Source organism: Parambassis ranga, chromosome 17 (genome assembly GCF_900634625.1).
Source record: "Parambassis ranga chromosome 17, fParRan2.1, whole genome shotgun sequence".
Taxonomy (NCBI): domain Eukaryota; kingdom Metazoa; phylum Chordata; class Actinopteri; family Ambassidae; genus Parambassis; species Parambassis ranga.
In genome coordinates, this window is record NC_041037.1 from 2114302 (window position 1) to 2130784 (window position 16483).

A 16483-nucleotide genomic window follows, 5' to 3' on the forward strand; every position below is an offset into this window, starting at 1 on the left:
TGGACATTTAGGATAGCCATAATATTTATGGCATGGTAACTTGTACATACTTTGTATTTTGTATTATATGTTCCACGTTAAGCTGCCCACTTGTGCCTAAAATTGCCCCTTGGGGACAAATAGTTTTCTGAATCTGAATAAACTAACTTACCACACATTCCACTTCCTTTTTTCAATGTAGTCTCGACCACAGAATGAGTCAAGTGTCACCTTACGTCCTTTGTGAGTCTGCCTTGTGGTGCTCTTCAAATAACCCATGCATTACATTACATATTTACCACATTTGTCTCTTTTCCACATCAAAAACACCACTGAAACACACTTAGTTTCTGTTCATAATCAGGCCTTTTTTATTTAGATTTTTCTCCAGATACATAGAGCAGTGCTGCTCTGAATTACTCATGTCATACAAGTCAGAAACAAGAGAATAGTAAAGTTTTTTAAAGCTCTGCTACGACACAGAGCACTGTGTCGCTCACAAGAAAAGGCTTTTCACGGGACAGGTGGTGAATGGGTTAAGATAGCAGAAAGATTTAACAAATGTAAATGTAACACAGAGATCCACGGGTTACACAAACACACCTCTGCTTTCATATCTCGTGTCAATAACTCTTATTTCTACAGAGAAAGATGCGTTTCGCAGATAAATCTTCTCGTCTTTTTAGCGGAACTGAAGTGCACTCACACGCAGACCGATCACATCCTTACCAATCTCTGTCACCTGGAACACAAGGTGAAATTAAAAGTTAATAATAATAATAAACAAATGAGATAATAACTAATCAATTTTCTTACATATTGCTTTTATCTTTGTGACATTGACACCGTTTCTTATTGTTGACACAGAACAGGTGGTGGTATACTAGGCTACAATGTCAGATGTGTATATCTAAATATATTAGATATCTAGCTGGACAAAACCAGAAGTGATAATATTGTGTAACCAAGTGTATGTTGTCACTTATAGATTATTAATGAATTAGATTGTCTCAATGTGTGTGTGTGTGTGTGTTGTTGCCTCGGCCTACCTGTGTGACCCTGCAGATCTGGCCTTTGTAAGTGGGGCAATAGCAGGCTCCAGACAGAGGGCACTTTTCAACAGGGCGCCCACGGTAGAGGGGAACAAATGAGGCAGCGCACAGGTCAAATGGATTGTGGGGGTCGTAGTTCAGCTGGTGGGCATCTGTCAGGCTCTTCTCACAGGCTGCCAAGATCTTGCGAGTCTACATAGCAACAACGTATTTAATGGTGTGGTATGAGTTAAAGAACTTATACATTGCAGGGTAACGTCACGAAAATGCAGCAATGACAAAAAACACAACTAACCTGCTGCGCGACTTCTGGCTTTGGCCCGAGCTCGAGGAGGCGTCGTGCGAAGGCTGCAGCAGTTTTGAAATTACGCAGCTTGAAGAAGAGGTTCAGAGCTGTGCGCAACACCAGTACCATGTGGACTGGCTGGAGATTACAGTGGGTGAAGTACGCAGCCATCTGCAAACAACAACACAACATTTAAGAAAACTGATGAATAATTATCATTTTGTGGACACATTTAGGCAACATCTGGTCAGTTCTGACAATGGTCGAGGTCACATGATGGCTTTACCTCACACAGCCTCTTCTGCTGTTCCAGTGTGTCTTTAGGCAACTTCTTCCTCTCAGTTTCCATGGTCAGACCAACTATGTACTCTCTGCAAATCGTGATCAGCTGCTGAGCCTGGAAAATGATTACGAATCAAAATTTAAGCATAGGGATGCTTGATGGCAACTTAATGATTAAACGAACTGAATGCAAGCCTCACCTCTGCAATCTCCTGCTTGTTATCAACCACCAGCAGAGGAATGGACAGCAGAATGGCTCTAAAGCGCTCCACAGCTTCCTCAAACCGCCCAGCTGTGGTCAGCTGGTAGCACTGCTGCAGGCGGGTGATGAGATCAGAGAGGCGCAGACCCAGAGCAGGCAGCCCCTGCTTCGCCCCGCAGTCCTAAAAATACAAAAATTGTTTTTTGTTTTTTTACAAAAGCATGAAAACATGCATTCATATTCCACAGGGCACCAGCTGGTGAATGAACAGAAGAGCAGTACCTTCCAGTTCCTCTGAGGATGCCCACGCAGGCATGGCAGGGAGGGCAGGCCCAGGTAACAGGTGTGGCCCCTGGACAGCGTCTGCATGAACAACGACTTGTAGGGGCCAAAGTTCACGACTCCTACCTGGTCATGGAGCAGCTGCAGAAGGAAGGAAAAAAAATATATGCAATTAGTGGCTCTAGTAAAAAAAAAAAAAAACATAAAATAAACAGAGGGTTCTTATAGTATTAGACTGTGAGCATACTCTCATGGCAGTTTCAAAGGAGCCAGCCAGGATGTGGTCCACAGGCAGCTGTGAGTTGTTGCACCACATCTGGGTAGGACTCATGCCCTTGGTGGGTGGGACAAAGAAGCCGTCCTCTGTTCCTCCCCCTGCACCAACCGGCACATCCTGTTGAAACAAAGAAAGACGGTAAAGTGAATAATCGACATCACTATACTGTAGAAAAGAGATGAGGTGAGCAGGATCTGAGAAGACTGGTGCCTCAAATATTTGATGAGACTTATAAACACATGTGTTAGCCTTGCTTTATTAATGGTGACACTGGTTATGATGTTGCTCCTCTCACCAGCTCTGGTGGGAGGTCCAGGTCTTCCTCAACCTCCCAGCCTCCTCCCTCCTCCTTCACCACTCCTTCCTCCCCTAATCCTTCCTGGGCATCCATGAAGCCATCTGAAGAAAAAAAAAAACAATTGGATAAGACCGATATTAATTGATATTGATAATTAGGTGCAATCTGCATAATGAAAAAATATTAGTTTACCTTCATCCAGTTGCAGTTCAGCATCATCGCCCCAGCCCTCTCCTCCAGTAGCTTCCATATCCAGCTCGGCAGCCATCTGACCCGTCTTCCCTACAACAGAAGGACAGGTCACACTCAGTCCAAGCAAACTGCCACAACTATCAAAGTCAAAATATCTACGCATTCATCTAGACAAAGTCACATGTAAAGTCTGCTGACCCACCCTTTGAAATGGCTCCCTCAAAGAAGCCCTTTGATACAGTGAGCAGAGGCCAGTTGGTGTCCAGGGGGTTGATGGGTGGAGGCGGCTGCAGCAGCTGTGCATTGGGATCAACCTCTGGCACCTACAAGGCACAAGATCAACCCTGACATTATTACACAAATAATTCAGTTTCACTGCCTGCAGGTACAAAAAAAAAACCTTTTTTATAAACACACCGTCTCCTTTTCAGGGTCAAAGGTTTCCTTCAGTGCCTCAGCCTCTTCATCCAGCCCGTGTGTGGCTGCAGTCAGGTAAGCCAGAGACTCTGAAAACACACAACAGGTAAACTTGCTTACTTCTTGTTGTTTTCTGGGCTGCTAAATAAACAGTAAGTATGTAAAGTACTCAGGATTATGCAGGTTTTTTTAACAGTCAAAAGTGAACTCACTCTGTCCACAGTTCTTCAAGATGCGGACCCTCTCACTGACATCTCCCAGGTAGAGAGCTGCCTGGTAATGACCGCTCATGTCCTTCCTGATCTCAGCTATATGTAAAGAGTGCATGCACATTAGATATACTGAAAGAAAACAAAAAAAAACTACCACAGATTCGGTCGCCATCACTCACCAATCTTCATCATTTTGCGCAGCTTGGCCAGGTTGCCAGTGATGAGGTACAGGAAGGTAAGTTTGTCAAAGTTCTTGGTCCTCTGGTAGCACATTTCCACGACCTGGTGGTGACCCTGCAGCAGTGCTGCCTCACCCAGACGCTCCCAGCAGCTGCGCTCATCCAGAGCTTTGGCAGCCTCCAGTGCCACCTGGAAGTACAGAGAAGAGTTTTGTTTAGAGTCCTCTGCACCAGGTGAACAGACGCGAGTACTACATTATAAATGCCTGTTCACTCACCTCAATGTTGCCGCACTCCAGAGCCAGGCTAAAGCGTGTCTTCTCATCTTTGACAAAGTGCAGTGCCACCTCCGGGTAGCCCTTCTTCTGCAGGTAGGCAATGATGGACTGGCCTACCAGCTTGGCGTTACGCACCATGTGGAGCACCTGGGTGGAAGAGAGATGATATTAAAAAAAAAGCAATCAGAATCTAAATGTTGTTTTGTGAGACAGCTTCTCAGCTTCCACGACAAACATATGCTTAAGGACACACCTCATCATATTTGCGGTTGACCAGGGCCAGTTTGAAGCGGTACTCTGTGGGGTCAATAGTGAGGACACGAGGCCGGCACTCCCTGTCCAGGCAGTAAACGCTGTTGCCTCTCACACGGGTCACATAGATGGGCAGGTCCAGAGTTCTGATGATGCCGTGATCACTACGGGAACATAAAAGTCAGACATATTCAGGAAAACTGATTCAAAGCTGACATGCAGTGTATCACCCAAATCAGACACCTGTGTTAAATAAACAGTATTTTTGCAGGCACCACATACCCAGAGATGAGGGCGTATTTGATGTGGTTGGAGGTGGTGTAGATGAAGACTCCACTCTCATCCCAGGCTCCACTCTTCACTCTGATGTTCTCATGAATGTTGCACAGACTCTCCAGCTTACGGTTGCAAATCACAATAGCTGGAAAAAAAGAAGAAAAAGATTTAGAGTTGGAATTTTTCCCAGTTGGTTTTACCAATAAATTCATTCAACTTCAAAGCATCTACGGCCAACATTAATCACTTTTATTAAACTTTTGAGTACAAGCTGAAACAACACACATTATGAATGTCAAAACAGAAGTCTGCTTTGCTGCATAGCAGCTGTGTTTGTGTGACTTGTCAGAGGATTATGATAATCCACAGAAAATTAATCAGCCTCATGATAATCGTGTCTTTTATCTTTCCGAAATTCTTTTTAGTTGGTCCAGATCGGCCTCGTGCCTCAAGTGAGCTACAATTGTGTTAGACCCATTATGGCAGCTTAAACACATTTACTAAAAGGAGATAAAGATGTGGTTGCTTCATGATAAGTGTCCTGCAGATATGAATCTTATCAACCCACCATGTTTGGCCAGCAGAGCCACGTGGCTGGTGTCAGAACTCCACACCACGTACTTGACCTTGGCGATCTTGACGGTGGCCAGAGAGCGTTTCTGCTGCACGTCGAACAGTGTGACGCTATCGGCATCGCGAAGCAGCAGTGAGCCGGTCCCGGCATAAAAGATTTCCTCGCAGCTCGGCACCTGGACTTTCTTCACAATTTCATTCTTCAGGTTTTTAATCAGCAGCTAAAATAAAAGGGGAAAGTTTTACATCCAATGAGCATCAAGATAGAAATAACTGTCGGACCAAAAATATAGATTATTCATATTTCTTAGCTTTGTAAACCTGCATATGGACTTACAGAGTGCATCCGATCCAAGACAGCGAATCTGTTTCTTGCCACCCAGACTGCTGTCAGACCAGAAGACCTTTTCCCTTCTGGTGCTGAAAAAAAAAAGACATTCTTGTTACCTAACTTTCCAATTAGAGATCATTTAAATAAATTACCGGTATACACTAATGTTTAATTACACATGATCACTCAAAAAAGAAAAATAATTTAAAGATGAGAGGAAAAGCAGAACTGTCAGGTTTCATTACCATCAGGGTTCTGAGAGTCACTCTCCTTTGGAATTGAGTACAGATCGTAGGTGCTGTTCTCCAGGTTGGTCGCTCTCTGCAGGAAGTAAAGAGCATTACAATGAATACAAAGAAAACAACAAAGATACACTAATTGCATGTGCCATTTAAATACACTTACAGTGCAGAGGAGCACGGCGTTCTCAGCGGGGTTGTAAGACATGCTGAACACCGGGAACTTAGACCCACTAAGATGAAAAAAAAACAGCATTAGAAAATGTCTCTTTGCTCTTTTACATTGATTCATCATAATACCATACACACTGACAAACAACTGGTCAAAAAAGCTACTGGACATTACACACACACACACACCTGCGTAGCTGCATGACTGCGGTGTCCTTGCTGCTGTTGAAGTCCAGCTGCCGGAGGAAGCGATCCTTGACGTAGTACAGCATGTTGCCATGCACAGCATATGCTGGACGCTCACGCTCCAGTTTGAACACAATCATACCGCTGTCATGACCTAAAGAGCACAAAACAGACCATCATTCAGTGCAGAGGTTTTTTATTTCCCCACCAGGACAGTTACAAGTCTAACTAAAAAAAAAGCATTTCCTGAAGAAAATGCAAGTTTGTTTGAAGCATTGATTTGAACGCTGATGTGAAGGATTGCTCTGAATTGCTGGAGAATCAGAGCAATTCAGAGCTTTGTATGCCTCTGTGTGTCAGCCTGTCACCATGGTAACAGCAGAGGAGACCTCAAAAACCACTCCAACTTTGAGAGCCTGGCGTGCGGAAACGATTCGGAATTAGAAAATTCTGAATACAAGTTTGATAGAGCAGAATCTAATGAGTGTTTTAAGACTAAAATTTTGTAGGAGGAGATACATTTGGCAGATGACCCTTGTTGAAGGACTCTCTCATAGACTCCCATGTTAAAAATGACGCCAAAATTGCTTAAAGGCAGGGTAGGAGATTTCCTTCTGATGCACTTTTTGTTAAATTAGTGCAACTTCTCTTTACTTTTTTTTTTATTTTAATTTTTTTATTTTAGATACTTTAGTAATCCCAGAGGGTAATTGTTTAAGGCTGCTGCCAAGCAGTGTCATACAATGACAAGCAAGGCGCGCCACAGGCAGGGTGAAGTGTCTTGCCCAAGAACACACAACAATGACTGGGATTGAACCACCAACCTTCCGGTTATTGGACAATCCGATAGCAACCGAGTAGTACAGCTAATTACTTCCTTTTACATAGCTGTTAGCAGCTGCTTTGAGACTTATGTTCTATGTGGACCAGTGCGAGTGCCATCACGTACCGGCCGCAAACAGGTTGAGGTTCGGATGAGCTCCCAGCACCCAGAAGCGATCATGGTCACGTCGGAAGGTCTGCACCCCTGTCCTCTTGGACATGTCCCACACACGGATGCTCTTGTCCTCAGAGTTGGACAGAATGAGCTCCTGGCGTGGGTGGAAGACGGCGCAGGACACATTGTTGTAGTGACCGCGGCATGTATCAAGCTCCCAGGCTTTGGACTCTGGACCAAAGCAGAACAGATACGATGATGATCAAAACATCTACATCTACTTTTACATAAATAGAGAAAAGAAATACACAGATGTGTGAATATACATACGTCTTTTTTATAGTTTTTGTCACTCACCATTCATTCTCCAGATCTTAACCTGCCTGTCATCAGCTCCAGACACAATGAGAGGCATGCTGGGGTGGAAGGCTGCCCAGTTGACCCCACGGTCATGACCCTGGGAACACAAAGTCACACAAATTCAAACAAATTATCAGCTGTTTTAACAATTAGGCAAAGGATTGTGTCTACTACTAGACTTAATTACTAACTAATTATCTACTTAAATTTAATGTTACTTCTTTGGGCTGGCTATTTCTTGGCCTTAAATAACTAAGCATTCAAGTCACAGAGAAAGTCATCATATAATGTGGTGAGCAATGCCCACTTCTGTTTGAATAAGGCCAAAAGCCACTGTTTTTGTGACCAAGACTAGAACTTGGAAAATCAGTTTAGTCTTCTCTTTTGGATCTTCACTGACATAATTTGTCCAAGTTCTCTCAGACAAATGAGTGATCATATTACTACAGTACATCAAAGAAATACCGTGAAAGGATGTTGCCATACTCAACAAATAATACATGAACTTGAAGTAACAGAAAAATGTATAAAGAATTTAAGTACAGTTCCAGTTTCTCACTGCTACTTGTAATTGCCACATTGCAGGCATACATTACAGTCGATACTCACCTCGAGTACATGCTTAACAACAGCATCTGAGGCACCAAACAAGTCGACACCAGAGATGCCTCGCACCTCTGTCTCCACAGCTCCTGGAGACAGGTTCTTCTTCCTCAGACCTGGGACCGTCATTTACAGCGCCATGTGCATAAGCAGTAGTCATGTCACACAGGGCACAATCACAGTACAAGGGAGGAAGGAAAACAATGTACAAATGAATTAAATAGTCACATATGGTAATAAGTAGTAATGCCATGGAAGAAGAGAGGCAGAATTACAAAATGTGAGAGAGCTGCTGGACTACTGATCACACACGCACAAGGTTGAAACACACTAACACATCACTGTTCTCTCATTACTTGCCCACTTGAGTCTGGAAACAATCATTGCTTTTGATTGGGTTAAAGAATCATTGGGATAGAGATGGAAACAATTCATTGTGACGTGGTTGAAGAGCAGAGAAAGATTACAGATCATCTCACAGACTCAAATGAGATCAGGAAAAAAAAATCATTGGGAGAACAGAGCTTGTGTTCGTGATTCCTGCCTAGTTAAACAATGTAAGTGAACAGATAGCTCAGCAGCACAGAGAGATGACACACAGGGAAGGTAATAATGGCACTTTGAACCCATGTGCAGGTGTGGATGTTTCCAGGGAGAGCATGGGAGAAGGAGCACACAGGAAGTGTGTGGACTTGGCTAATGGGGTGGGTTGGTGGGGTGGGTGGTGTTGTACAGACGTGCTCTGATGGGGCGCTGGATGTCAGGAGTATGAGATGACTTGCTTACAAGGTTCATGCATGTTTCTGTCAGTATGTTTGAGTCACATGCACAGTTACACCTGCTGAAACGTCATAGTTATGAGTTAGGAATGAAGCTGAAAAAACACTACGGTGAATATGGCAAGAAGAAATATAAACACTGTTGTATATTTCATGCTATGTTCTGACTAGTAGAGCCTGCCGTGCACATACGTTGAGTAGGAAATCAATATTTCAACATCAATACTGATAAAGGGTGTAAAAGACAAGACTTTAAACCAGTTAGTCGTTATTGCTGTAGTTTAAGGATGCATTTTAAATCTTTGCAAATAGTGGGGACACAGTATGGCCTTCCAGTTAACCTTCCTTCAAAGAGTTGGAGTAGCAAAACTATACATGCTACAGTTCTGTCATAAGACCCAAGGAGTTCATATAACAGGCATGGACAGATGCATTCATGCTCAATACCACGTCAAAGCACATAAATTCAGGAGAGAGAGAGAAAAAGAAGCATGTTCACAAGTGAAGAATTAGATGGACGCCAATTAATGGTTCAGTTAGTGCAAAGACAAGAAAAAAACATCAACAAACAGATTTAAAAAGCATGCAGAGCCACAGAAACACCTCTTAAAATACTTGTTATGGTGCCATTTTAGGTGGAAATGATCTGTACACCATTTCCACAGAACATTTATTTACAGTGCAGCCTTGTAAATGTGTTTATTTGAAGAGAGGTGTTTCTGCAAACAGCCCACAGAGATTTGTCCTCTACACAAAAGAGATGAAGAAGAGGTTCAGGACATTCCTGTCCTTGTCCTCATCCCTTGTACCACTCTGAACCCCCAACCCCTCCCCAAAAACCCAGCCCACTGTACTCTGGGGCTACTGTCCCCCAGGCCCTCACCGGAGATATCCCACACTCGCACGGTCTGGTCAAGACTGCCTGACACCACCAGGTCCTCGGATGGGTGAAACTGGGCGCACATCACATAATGATTATGGCCGGTCAGCACGCTATGGATGAGAAAGAAAAAGGGGACATATTCAAAGATTAACAGCTGTTCGCAGTTTAAAGCAAGTGATGCCATACACACAGTGGACCTCTTACCAGACACAGGTCCTGGACTGCCAATTCCAGATTCGAATGGTTTGGTCATCAGAGGCACTCAGAATCCATGGGTACTCCTACAGACGAGATGAAGGTTATTTAACGTAATCTTGGAAGATAGATGAGAGAATCCTGAGTCCTTATCATTGCAGACACAGTAGCTGAATAACTCACATGGTGAAAGAAGGTGGTTCTAATGTAGTCAAGGTGCCCCAGGAGGGTGAAGAGGCAGCGCCTCAGCTTGTAGTTCCACACCTAATCACAACAGGAACATTACTTCAGTCTAATCAAATGATTATGAGACAATGATTTGTTATGACAACATAATAAACGCCTCACCTTAATTTTGTAGTCATCACCTCCAGATACAAACAGAGGCTGCTGTTTATGGAAATCAATTCCTCTGACAGGACCTGCAGCATTTTATTTACATTAAAAACACAGTCTGTAAACAGACACAATATTGTCTTTTAATAAAGTTAATATTATATTACCGTCATGTTCATCAAATTTGTCGATCAGCGTGCACATCCGATAGTCCCACAGCTGGATGACTCCATTATGCAAACTTGCAAGAACCCATGGCCTTTTGGGGTGGAAACTCAGGCCTGGATTATAACACAATGGATCAACAGTCTAATATTATCAGAGGTGGGAGTAAGTCACTCATGTGCAAGTAACAAGCAAGTCTCAAGTCTCAAGCAAGTCCCAAGTCAATGTGATGAGACTCAAGTCATACAAACATCTAATGGTCTTCAGATTAAAATGCTCACATTGGCATGTTTAAAAGAAAAAAAATATATTGCTCATTAATTGTCCCTAAAACTATTGACTTCAGGATACATTTATAATGTTAACAAACTAAATATTCTTTACCGACTCACGTAATAATGCAACAATAGCTTGATATGTTCATAGTACATATTCAAATTAAATATTTACAAAGCTGATTATTATGCATGTGATTATTAACCCACTGGCGGTGTAGAATTGTATACAGTAATCAGCGGTGTTCAGTTTTCAATTGAAATGCTGTATTTGGACCGGAGGCTCAGCCTTCATCATGCAAATGTGCAAAGAATGATCCATATGCTTCTTAGTTGTTTGAATGTGTTTTACTGATAAAGGCTGAGCCAAAAGTCCAAATGCATCATTTTATATTAAAAACATTCCAGTTCACTACCTGTTACGTACCTATAGCATCATTTCAAACTGGAGTCCCAGTTTAAAAATGTGAGGTGGGGCATCTAATTAGTATTATTATTATAATGATTACTATTATTGTAGGAGAGGTGGGGGTCTGGGGGTGGTCCCCCAGAAAATGTTTAATTTACTAGAGGCCATTTCCTGCATTCTGGTGGATTTTAACAGGTAGTTAAATACCTATTTTACATACAGAAGTAAACACTTTTTTCACGCTTGAGACTATTTTCCTTTAGGACGCCTATTGCTTTGCACTTCAGGCAGGTTCGCTTCCACGGATCTCCCCAAAATGTCCTGCTGTGTCCATCTTTGAAACTGTTCACCAAACACCTTTATTGCTCTTTATTGCTCGTCGTACAGCAATTAAAGTTCTGAGCTGCTTCACCTTTAACCTTTGCCGTTTTTAAACTAAACTCCAGTTTTCATTGATGGGTACGTCATCATAATAAGGTTACGTTAGCTAGATAGCTAAAAATGAACATGCTCTGTCTGTGCAACTTTAGAGCTTGAAACTTGTTATGTTGGGGTGTCTGCTAAGAGATAACTCTCTTGAAACATGTTTGTATTCATTACCAGACAAAACCTTCAAAAGATTTTCTGTAGAGAGGATAACGTTAGCTAGCTAGCGTTAGCCTATTTGCTCAACTGCAGCAAATAAACTCTTACCTTTCACACGGGCCGACTTCGTTTCAAATTTCGTTAACATCGTCACTGGTCAACAGCACTATTCTTAATTCTAATGCTGAGGCAACTCCCAACGAATAATAATAAAAGAAAAACAACTCAAACAACGCAGACAGGTTGACTCAGGCGGCCTGATCGTCTTCGCCCATTTAGCTGATAGTTCTTTTTCCTGACACGTAGCTCGTCCTGTCTTCCGGCTTTGAACAATAAAGTTTTACGTTGAAATTCTGACGCAGAAAGCTCCACGGCGGCGGCGGATAGAAACTAAGTACCTAGAACTGCACTGACAAGAGGCCTACGGACTAAACACGTCATAACACATCTAAGCTGCCTAGTTCTATTATAAAGACCCCTTTAATATACAATCATGCCTGTTTTGGCCTTCTTATGTACAAAAACAAACAAAAAACACCATCATAATCATTAAATACTCTGGAACTTTCTGTCAGATGACAAAAACAACTAGCACAATATATTATTCATTTACTTAATCATTTATTTACACACTTACTGGTCTGTAAACATTGTGTGTGGCCTTTTAAAGAATAATAAAAAGGTTAGTAATGTACTTCTAATTGTGCATATTTTATTGCTCTATAAACCCTTTAAATATACTCAGCTATTTTACTGATGCAGCTGGTTAAGAGGAACCTAATCTTACTAATTTAACACATATAAATCTAGCCATCTGTCATCATGTAGTGAATTAAAAGTCTGATGATAAATAACCCACAAGACAAACATAATAATAGCATTATATAATTGTTTTAATTGATATATTTACAAAAGTGTCAAATTACACATTGCATTATTTTTTAACAGTGCTGTGGACACATTTGCATCAGCCCTGAGAATTGAAAAGCTTGCACTCCTCACCACAGGTTTTCATAAAGTTCCACAGCTGAATGTGTTTGACGTAAATCTGATGTCCTTTCAGCGCATGGCTGACTGAATCCTTTCAGAGTACCCCTTTATTATACAGTTATTGATGGCCTGATGGTCGTGTGATTTCTAGACTTCTCTCTATGGTTAAACGTTTGTCCCCCGGGAACAGCAGCCAATGAAAAGTGGCCGCTGGAGTAAACAAACCCAGCAGCCACGGCCAAAAAGTGCTAACATCAGGCCGTTGATGTCTTGTCCAACAGATATGACAACTCCCTGTCACTGTTTCTAGAAAGTACATCATTTACTTTCTGGAAATAACACGATGGATGTTTATTGGATATATGTTGATGCTACCATGTGAAATACCACTTGGGTGTTTTTCCTCTCCTATCTGGGGACCCCATACCAAAAAAAAACATCACTCTGCACATTAAAAAACACTGGGAATCACTAGGGGAAGCACTTTGCACAGTAACTCTACACTATAATGATCACTGTAACCACAGCAAAGGCATCCAGGAAGCATCATCGCAATCACTTTCAATCAATGCCTGGGAATGAGGGATAACGAGCTGGGAAAGGGTTAAATTAGCTGGCTACAGTTACAGCAGGGGCTGGGAACTTTGAATTTTTTTTTTTTGTAAATCTTTAAATAATCAAGGAATATACACTTTCAAACTTTCTTTTTCATGTTAATAATTAACTCGTTAATCCTGTACAGTTTTTTGTGAAAAAATAATCACTTACTTAAGTGTTAACCTTAGTTAACATTTTAAATGTACTCTATTTTAAATCTATAAACCAAAGTGCTGAGCTAATTGATGGAAGAATAATCAATTAATGAATAAACTGTCAATAATAACTTCAGGTCATTCTGCAAAGGCACTGTTTACACCTGTAAAGTGGCTTGATGGAATTAACCATAAGGCTAAACAGTATGTAAAAACAACATGGAGAACGGCAGTGGGGGTTTTCTGTTAAAACGAATCCGGTCCCAGCCGCTAACAAACTGATGCACAGATGTTCTTAAGTCGTGCATTTGGTGACTTTACAGAGAAGAAGAGAAGTGTGGTCTGGTGTGTGTGATTCGTGTTGTTTTTTGTTTTTTTTTGCGCCTCCTCCGATTGTTTCTGTTTCCACGTTGTTTCCTGAGGGAGAACAGATGCAGTCTGGTCACACTCCCGTCTGACCTTTGCTCAACTCTCCTGTCTTCTCTCCCTCCTGGCTGCTGACACAAACAGAGTGACCTCCTGGCTCTGGTGCTTCTAAAGGGATCACGACTCATCACATAATGGAGCACTGATCTGCTGCCCCAGCACCAGCGCCTCCTGACAGATTGAGTGACTCCATGTCAAAGTTCAAGCCCGGAGGCTGTAGGGGAAAAAAATAAAAGAAGAAGGAAACATGTAATCATGTAAAAACAATGCTTACTTAGTCGTGGTTATTAATTAATTAGAATAATTATAATCTTAAGGTCAAAGAGACAGTGCTGCAACTTACCGCATCACCTGCTAATTCTTTGGGTGGCTGGCCGAGCTCTTGCAGCTGTAATGAAATAATTAATCAGTTGTATTTCTCAGGTTTTACACTATAATTAGATTCTATACAGGTTTTTAGCTGCAGTATATGTGTGTGTGAAACAAGACCGTGCTGCCTCACCTTTTGCATCAGGTCCATGATGCTCTCGAATGTGGCCTCTTTATCTCCAGGTCCTTCTTCCTCCTTCTCAAAGAGCCTGCAGATCTCTCCCATGATTTTGGCCTGCTGCTCGTAACGCTGGAAGTCCTCTGAACTGAGGCCCCCCTTGTTAGTTTCCAGCCACTCTGGGTACTGTGAGGATGAGTGACAGTTAATATAAAGACTGAGAGGTACACTAAAAAAAAAAATAGAGAACCGACTAGAGCAAGAGGCACACCTTGGTAGTGATCTCTTTGAGAGATGGATAAAGCACTTCCTTGGACAGAAGATTCTGCATAATGGTCTGCATGATGGGCAGAATGTTTCCATCCTCACCAGTTGCTTCACCACCCTCATCCAGCCCCAGGCCTTCTAGAGCTTTGACAAGGTCATCTCCAGCCAGACCTGCAGACTGTTAAGAGATCAGCGTAGATTACTTCTTATGTCCATCTAACATTTTTAAAATAACTGAACTGCTGAATCCTATCCTGTCCCACCTGCAGGTTGTCTGCATTTTTGGCCAGGCCACGGAGGGTTTCTTTAAGACAGGACGTGAATTCTTGTTGGGAAGCAGTGTCAGTCCCTGTTTAGAGGATGCAGATAGTGTTATGGCACAAAAAAAACAATATACAGACCAATATATGTTAACAAAATAAAAGATCTTACCGACTTTGCCTGCAGCCTCTGACAGTTTTTGGAAGTGCTGAAGGAGCTCCGGCTCCTCCTGAGCCAGCTCTGTCATGGCTTTCTCCCACTCCTCCCTAGCCTGGGTGGCCATGTCCCCCTCAAAGAGAGTCTCAAAGAGCTTGCAGTCCTCAAGCAGAGGGGGCTACAAGATGGTAGAAGTCGTTAATGTGCTGGATAAATTCAGGAGAAAACATGTGCTTTTCAGGCCTTAACTGAATGTACATGCACAAAGCTCACAGCTATAGATAGGTGGAGAAAAACAAACCTTCTCTGCACCACTGCTGGCTGAGGAGGAGGCAGCAGCAGCAGCAGCAGGTTCAGGGGCTGGCGGGGCGGACGCTTTGTCAAAGTCATCCAACGCACCTGAAAGAAAGAGGTGACATCAGGCTTTTTTTGACCAACTAACTTAGCTAAGTTATCGTCTTCTCTTAGCAAGTTAACAACCACTTTAGAGTAGCCCAGTTGTTGTTGTTTATTCTCATCACTAACTACAGCTACACCAACAAATTCAATGTTGTTATCATAGAAAACAAATACAATTCAGTACACTGCAAATGTTACTAATCTGAAATCTTTTAGTTCAAAAGACGTTTTAATTTTTACTTAAAAGAAATATATTGTAAACATCGACCTCCATTGTTACAGCATTATAGAAGCACTGCAATAAACCTTATAGCTATTTTTCAAAATCACCGCACCAAACTGTTTTTTATTATTGCACAAGGTCAATTATTGTTTTAGTCATCTAGTTACAAGAGCTTCTGGAAATCCCCTCACACCAACAATGAGTCGCTGATTACCAGAATGTGTGCTGAGGGGCACAGACTGGGGCATCTGGGTCAGCCCGCTAACATCAGTGACACACAGCGCTGTGAGCACCCTGCCATCACGGCTCAATGCTGTTGGCTAAAAATTAATCCTAATCCAGGTTATTACTCTAAATAAACGTTACTTCTGTGAATATGTGGGTACCAAGCGGGATGTCCCGATGTAGAGCACCTGACGTAGAGCTAACCACAGGCACGGCGGAGAGACGGCGGCCCCGGCGATAAATCACAGCACCAGAACAACCCGAGCTTACGAGCCCAGACAGAAACACGCCGTTAAAAAACAATGTCAACACTTACTGTCCAGTAACTCGTCCAATTCCGCATCGTGTCCACTGGACGACTCTCCTCCTCCTGACGCCATGATGTTACTTTCTGCAAACAGCCCAGGAGCGCAGTCAGGTCTCACATAAATGACGTCTCGGTTGTGGAAAACGTCGCGTAGGCTACTACGTCACTATTACTAGCTGGAGTTTAAATCTGGCGCCATCTGGTGGTGGAAGTGAAAATCACTGCTGACGCTTTACAGATAGAACAAATGTTAATCCTCTAGTTTTTTGCCTTTTTAAAAAAAAAACTGTTATAAATTATGCAGATAAACAAAAAAATTAAAAGAATAAGAAGGATCTTTATTATGTCCACATGTTTTTTTTAAAGAAAATAAATTCTCTTCAATTAACTAATTATTTGTACATACATATTCTACAAGTATTACTACAGTCACTGCTTTAAATCAAATGTCCTTAACTTAAGTTTTATTGACTATTGAAAGCCAAATCAGAAAAAATTA

The 16483-nt window shown here is 42.2% G+C and overlaps 2 protein-coding genes across 2 annotated transcripts; both read right to left on the bottom strand.

Annotated features, from left to right (window-relative positions):
• Positions 1-326: 326 nt before the first annotated feature.
• On the bottom strand, positions 327-11803 carry copa (COPI coat complex subunit alpha). The gene is made up of 30 exons (XM_028427610.1): positions 11600-11803; positions 10225-10338; positions 10070-10143; positions 9905-9985; positions 9731-9807; positions 9527-9636; positions 7871-7980; positions 7259-7358; positions 6914-7132; positions 5968-6118; positions 5774-5840; positions 5614-5689; positions 5375-5457; positions 5033-5258; positions 4471-4609; positions 4190-4352; positions 3937-4083; positions 3659-3848; positions 3480-3575; positions 3268-3356; positions 3053-3173; positions 2851-2940; positions 2656-2759; positions 2331-2477; positions 2084-2224; positions 1800-1982; positions 1604-1714; positions 1327-1488; positions 1029-1223; positions 327-721 (listed from the first exon to the last, which is right to left on the bottom strand). The coding sequence occupies exons 1-30, from the start codon at positions 11637-11639 to the stop codon at positions 662-664; spliced, it is 3666 nt and encodes a 1221-aa protein (XP_028283411.1). The 5' UTR covers positions 11640-11803; the 3' UTR covers positions 327-661.
• A 1264-nt stretch (positions 11804-13067) lies between these two features.
• Positions 13068-16111, bottom strand: pex19 (peroxisomal biogenesis factor 19). Its single transcript, XM_028428383.1, has 8 exons — positions 15994-16111; positions 15132-15229; positions 14846-15008; positions 14677-14762; positions 14418-14591; positions 14162-14332; positions 14003-14047; positions 13068-13873 (listed from the first exon to the last, which is right to left on the bottom strand). The coding sequence occupies exons 1-8, from the start codon at positions 16055-16057 to the stop codon at positions 13787-13789; spliced, it is 888 nt and encodes a 295-aa protein (XP_028284184.1). The 5' UTR covers positions 16058-16111; the 3' UTR covers positions 13068-13786.
• Between the last annotated feature and the right edge of the window lie 372 nt (positions 16112-16483).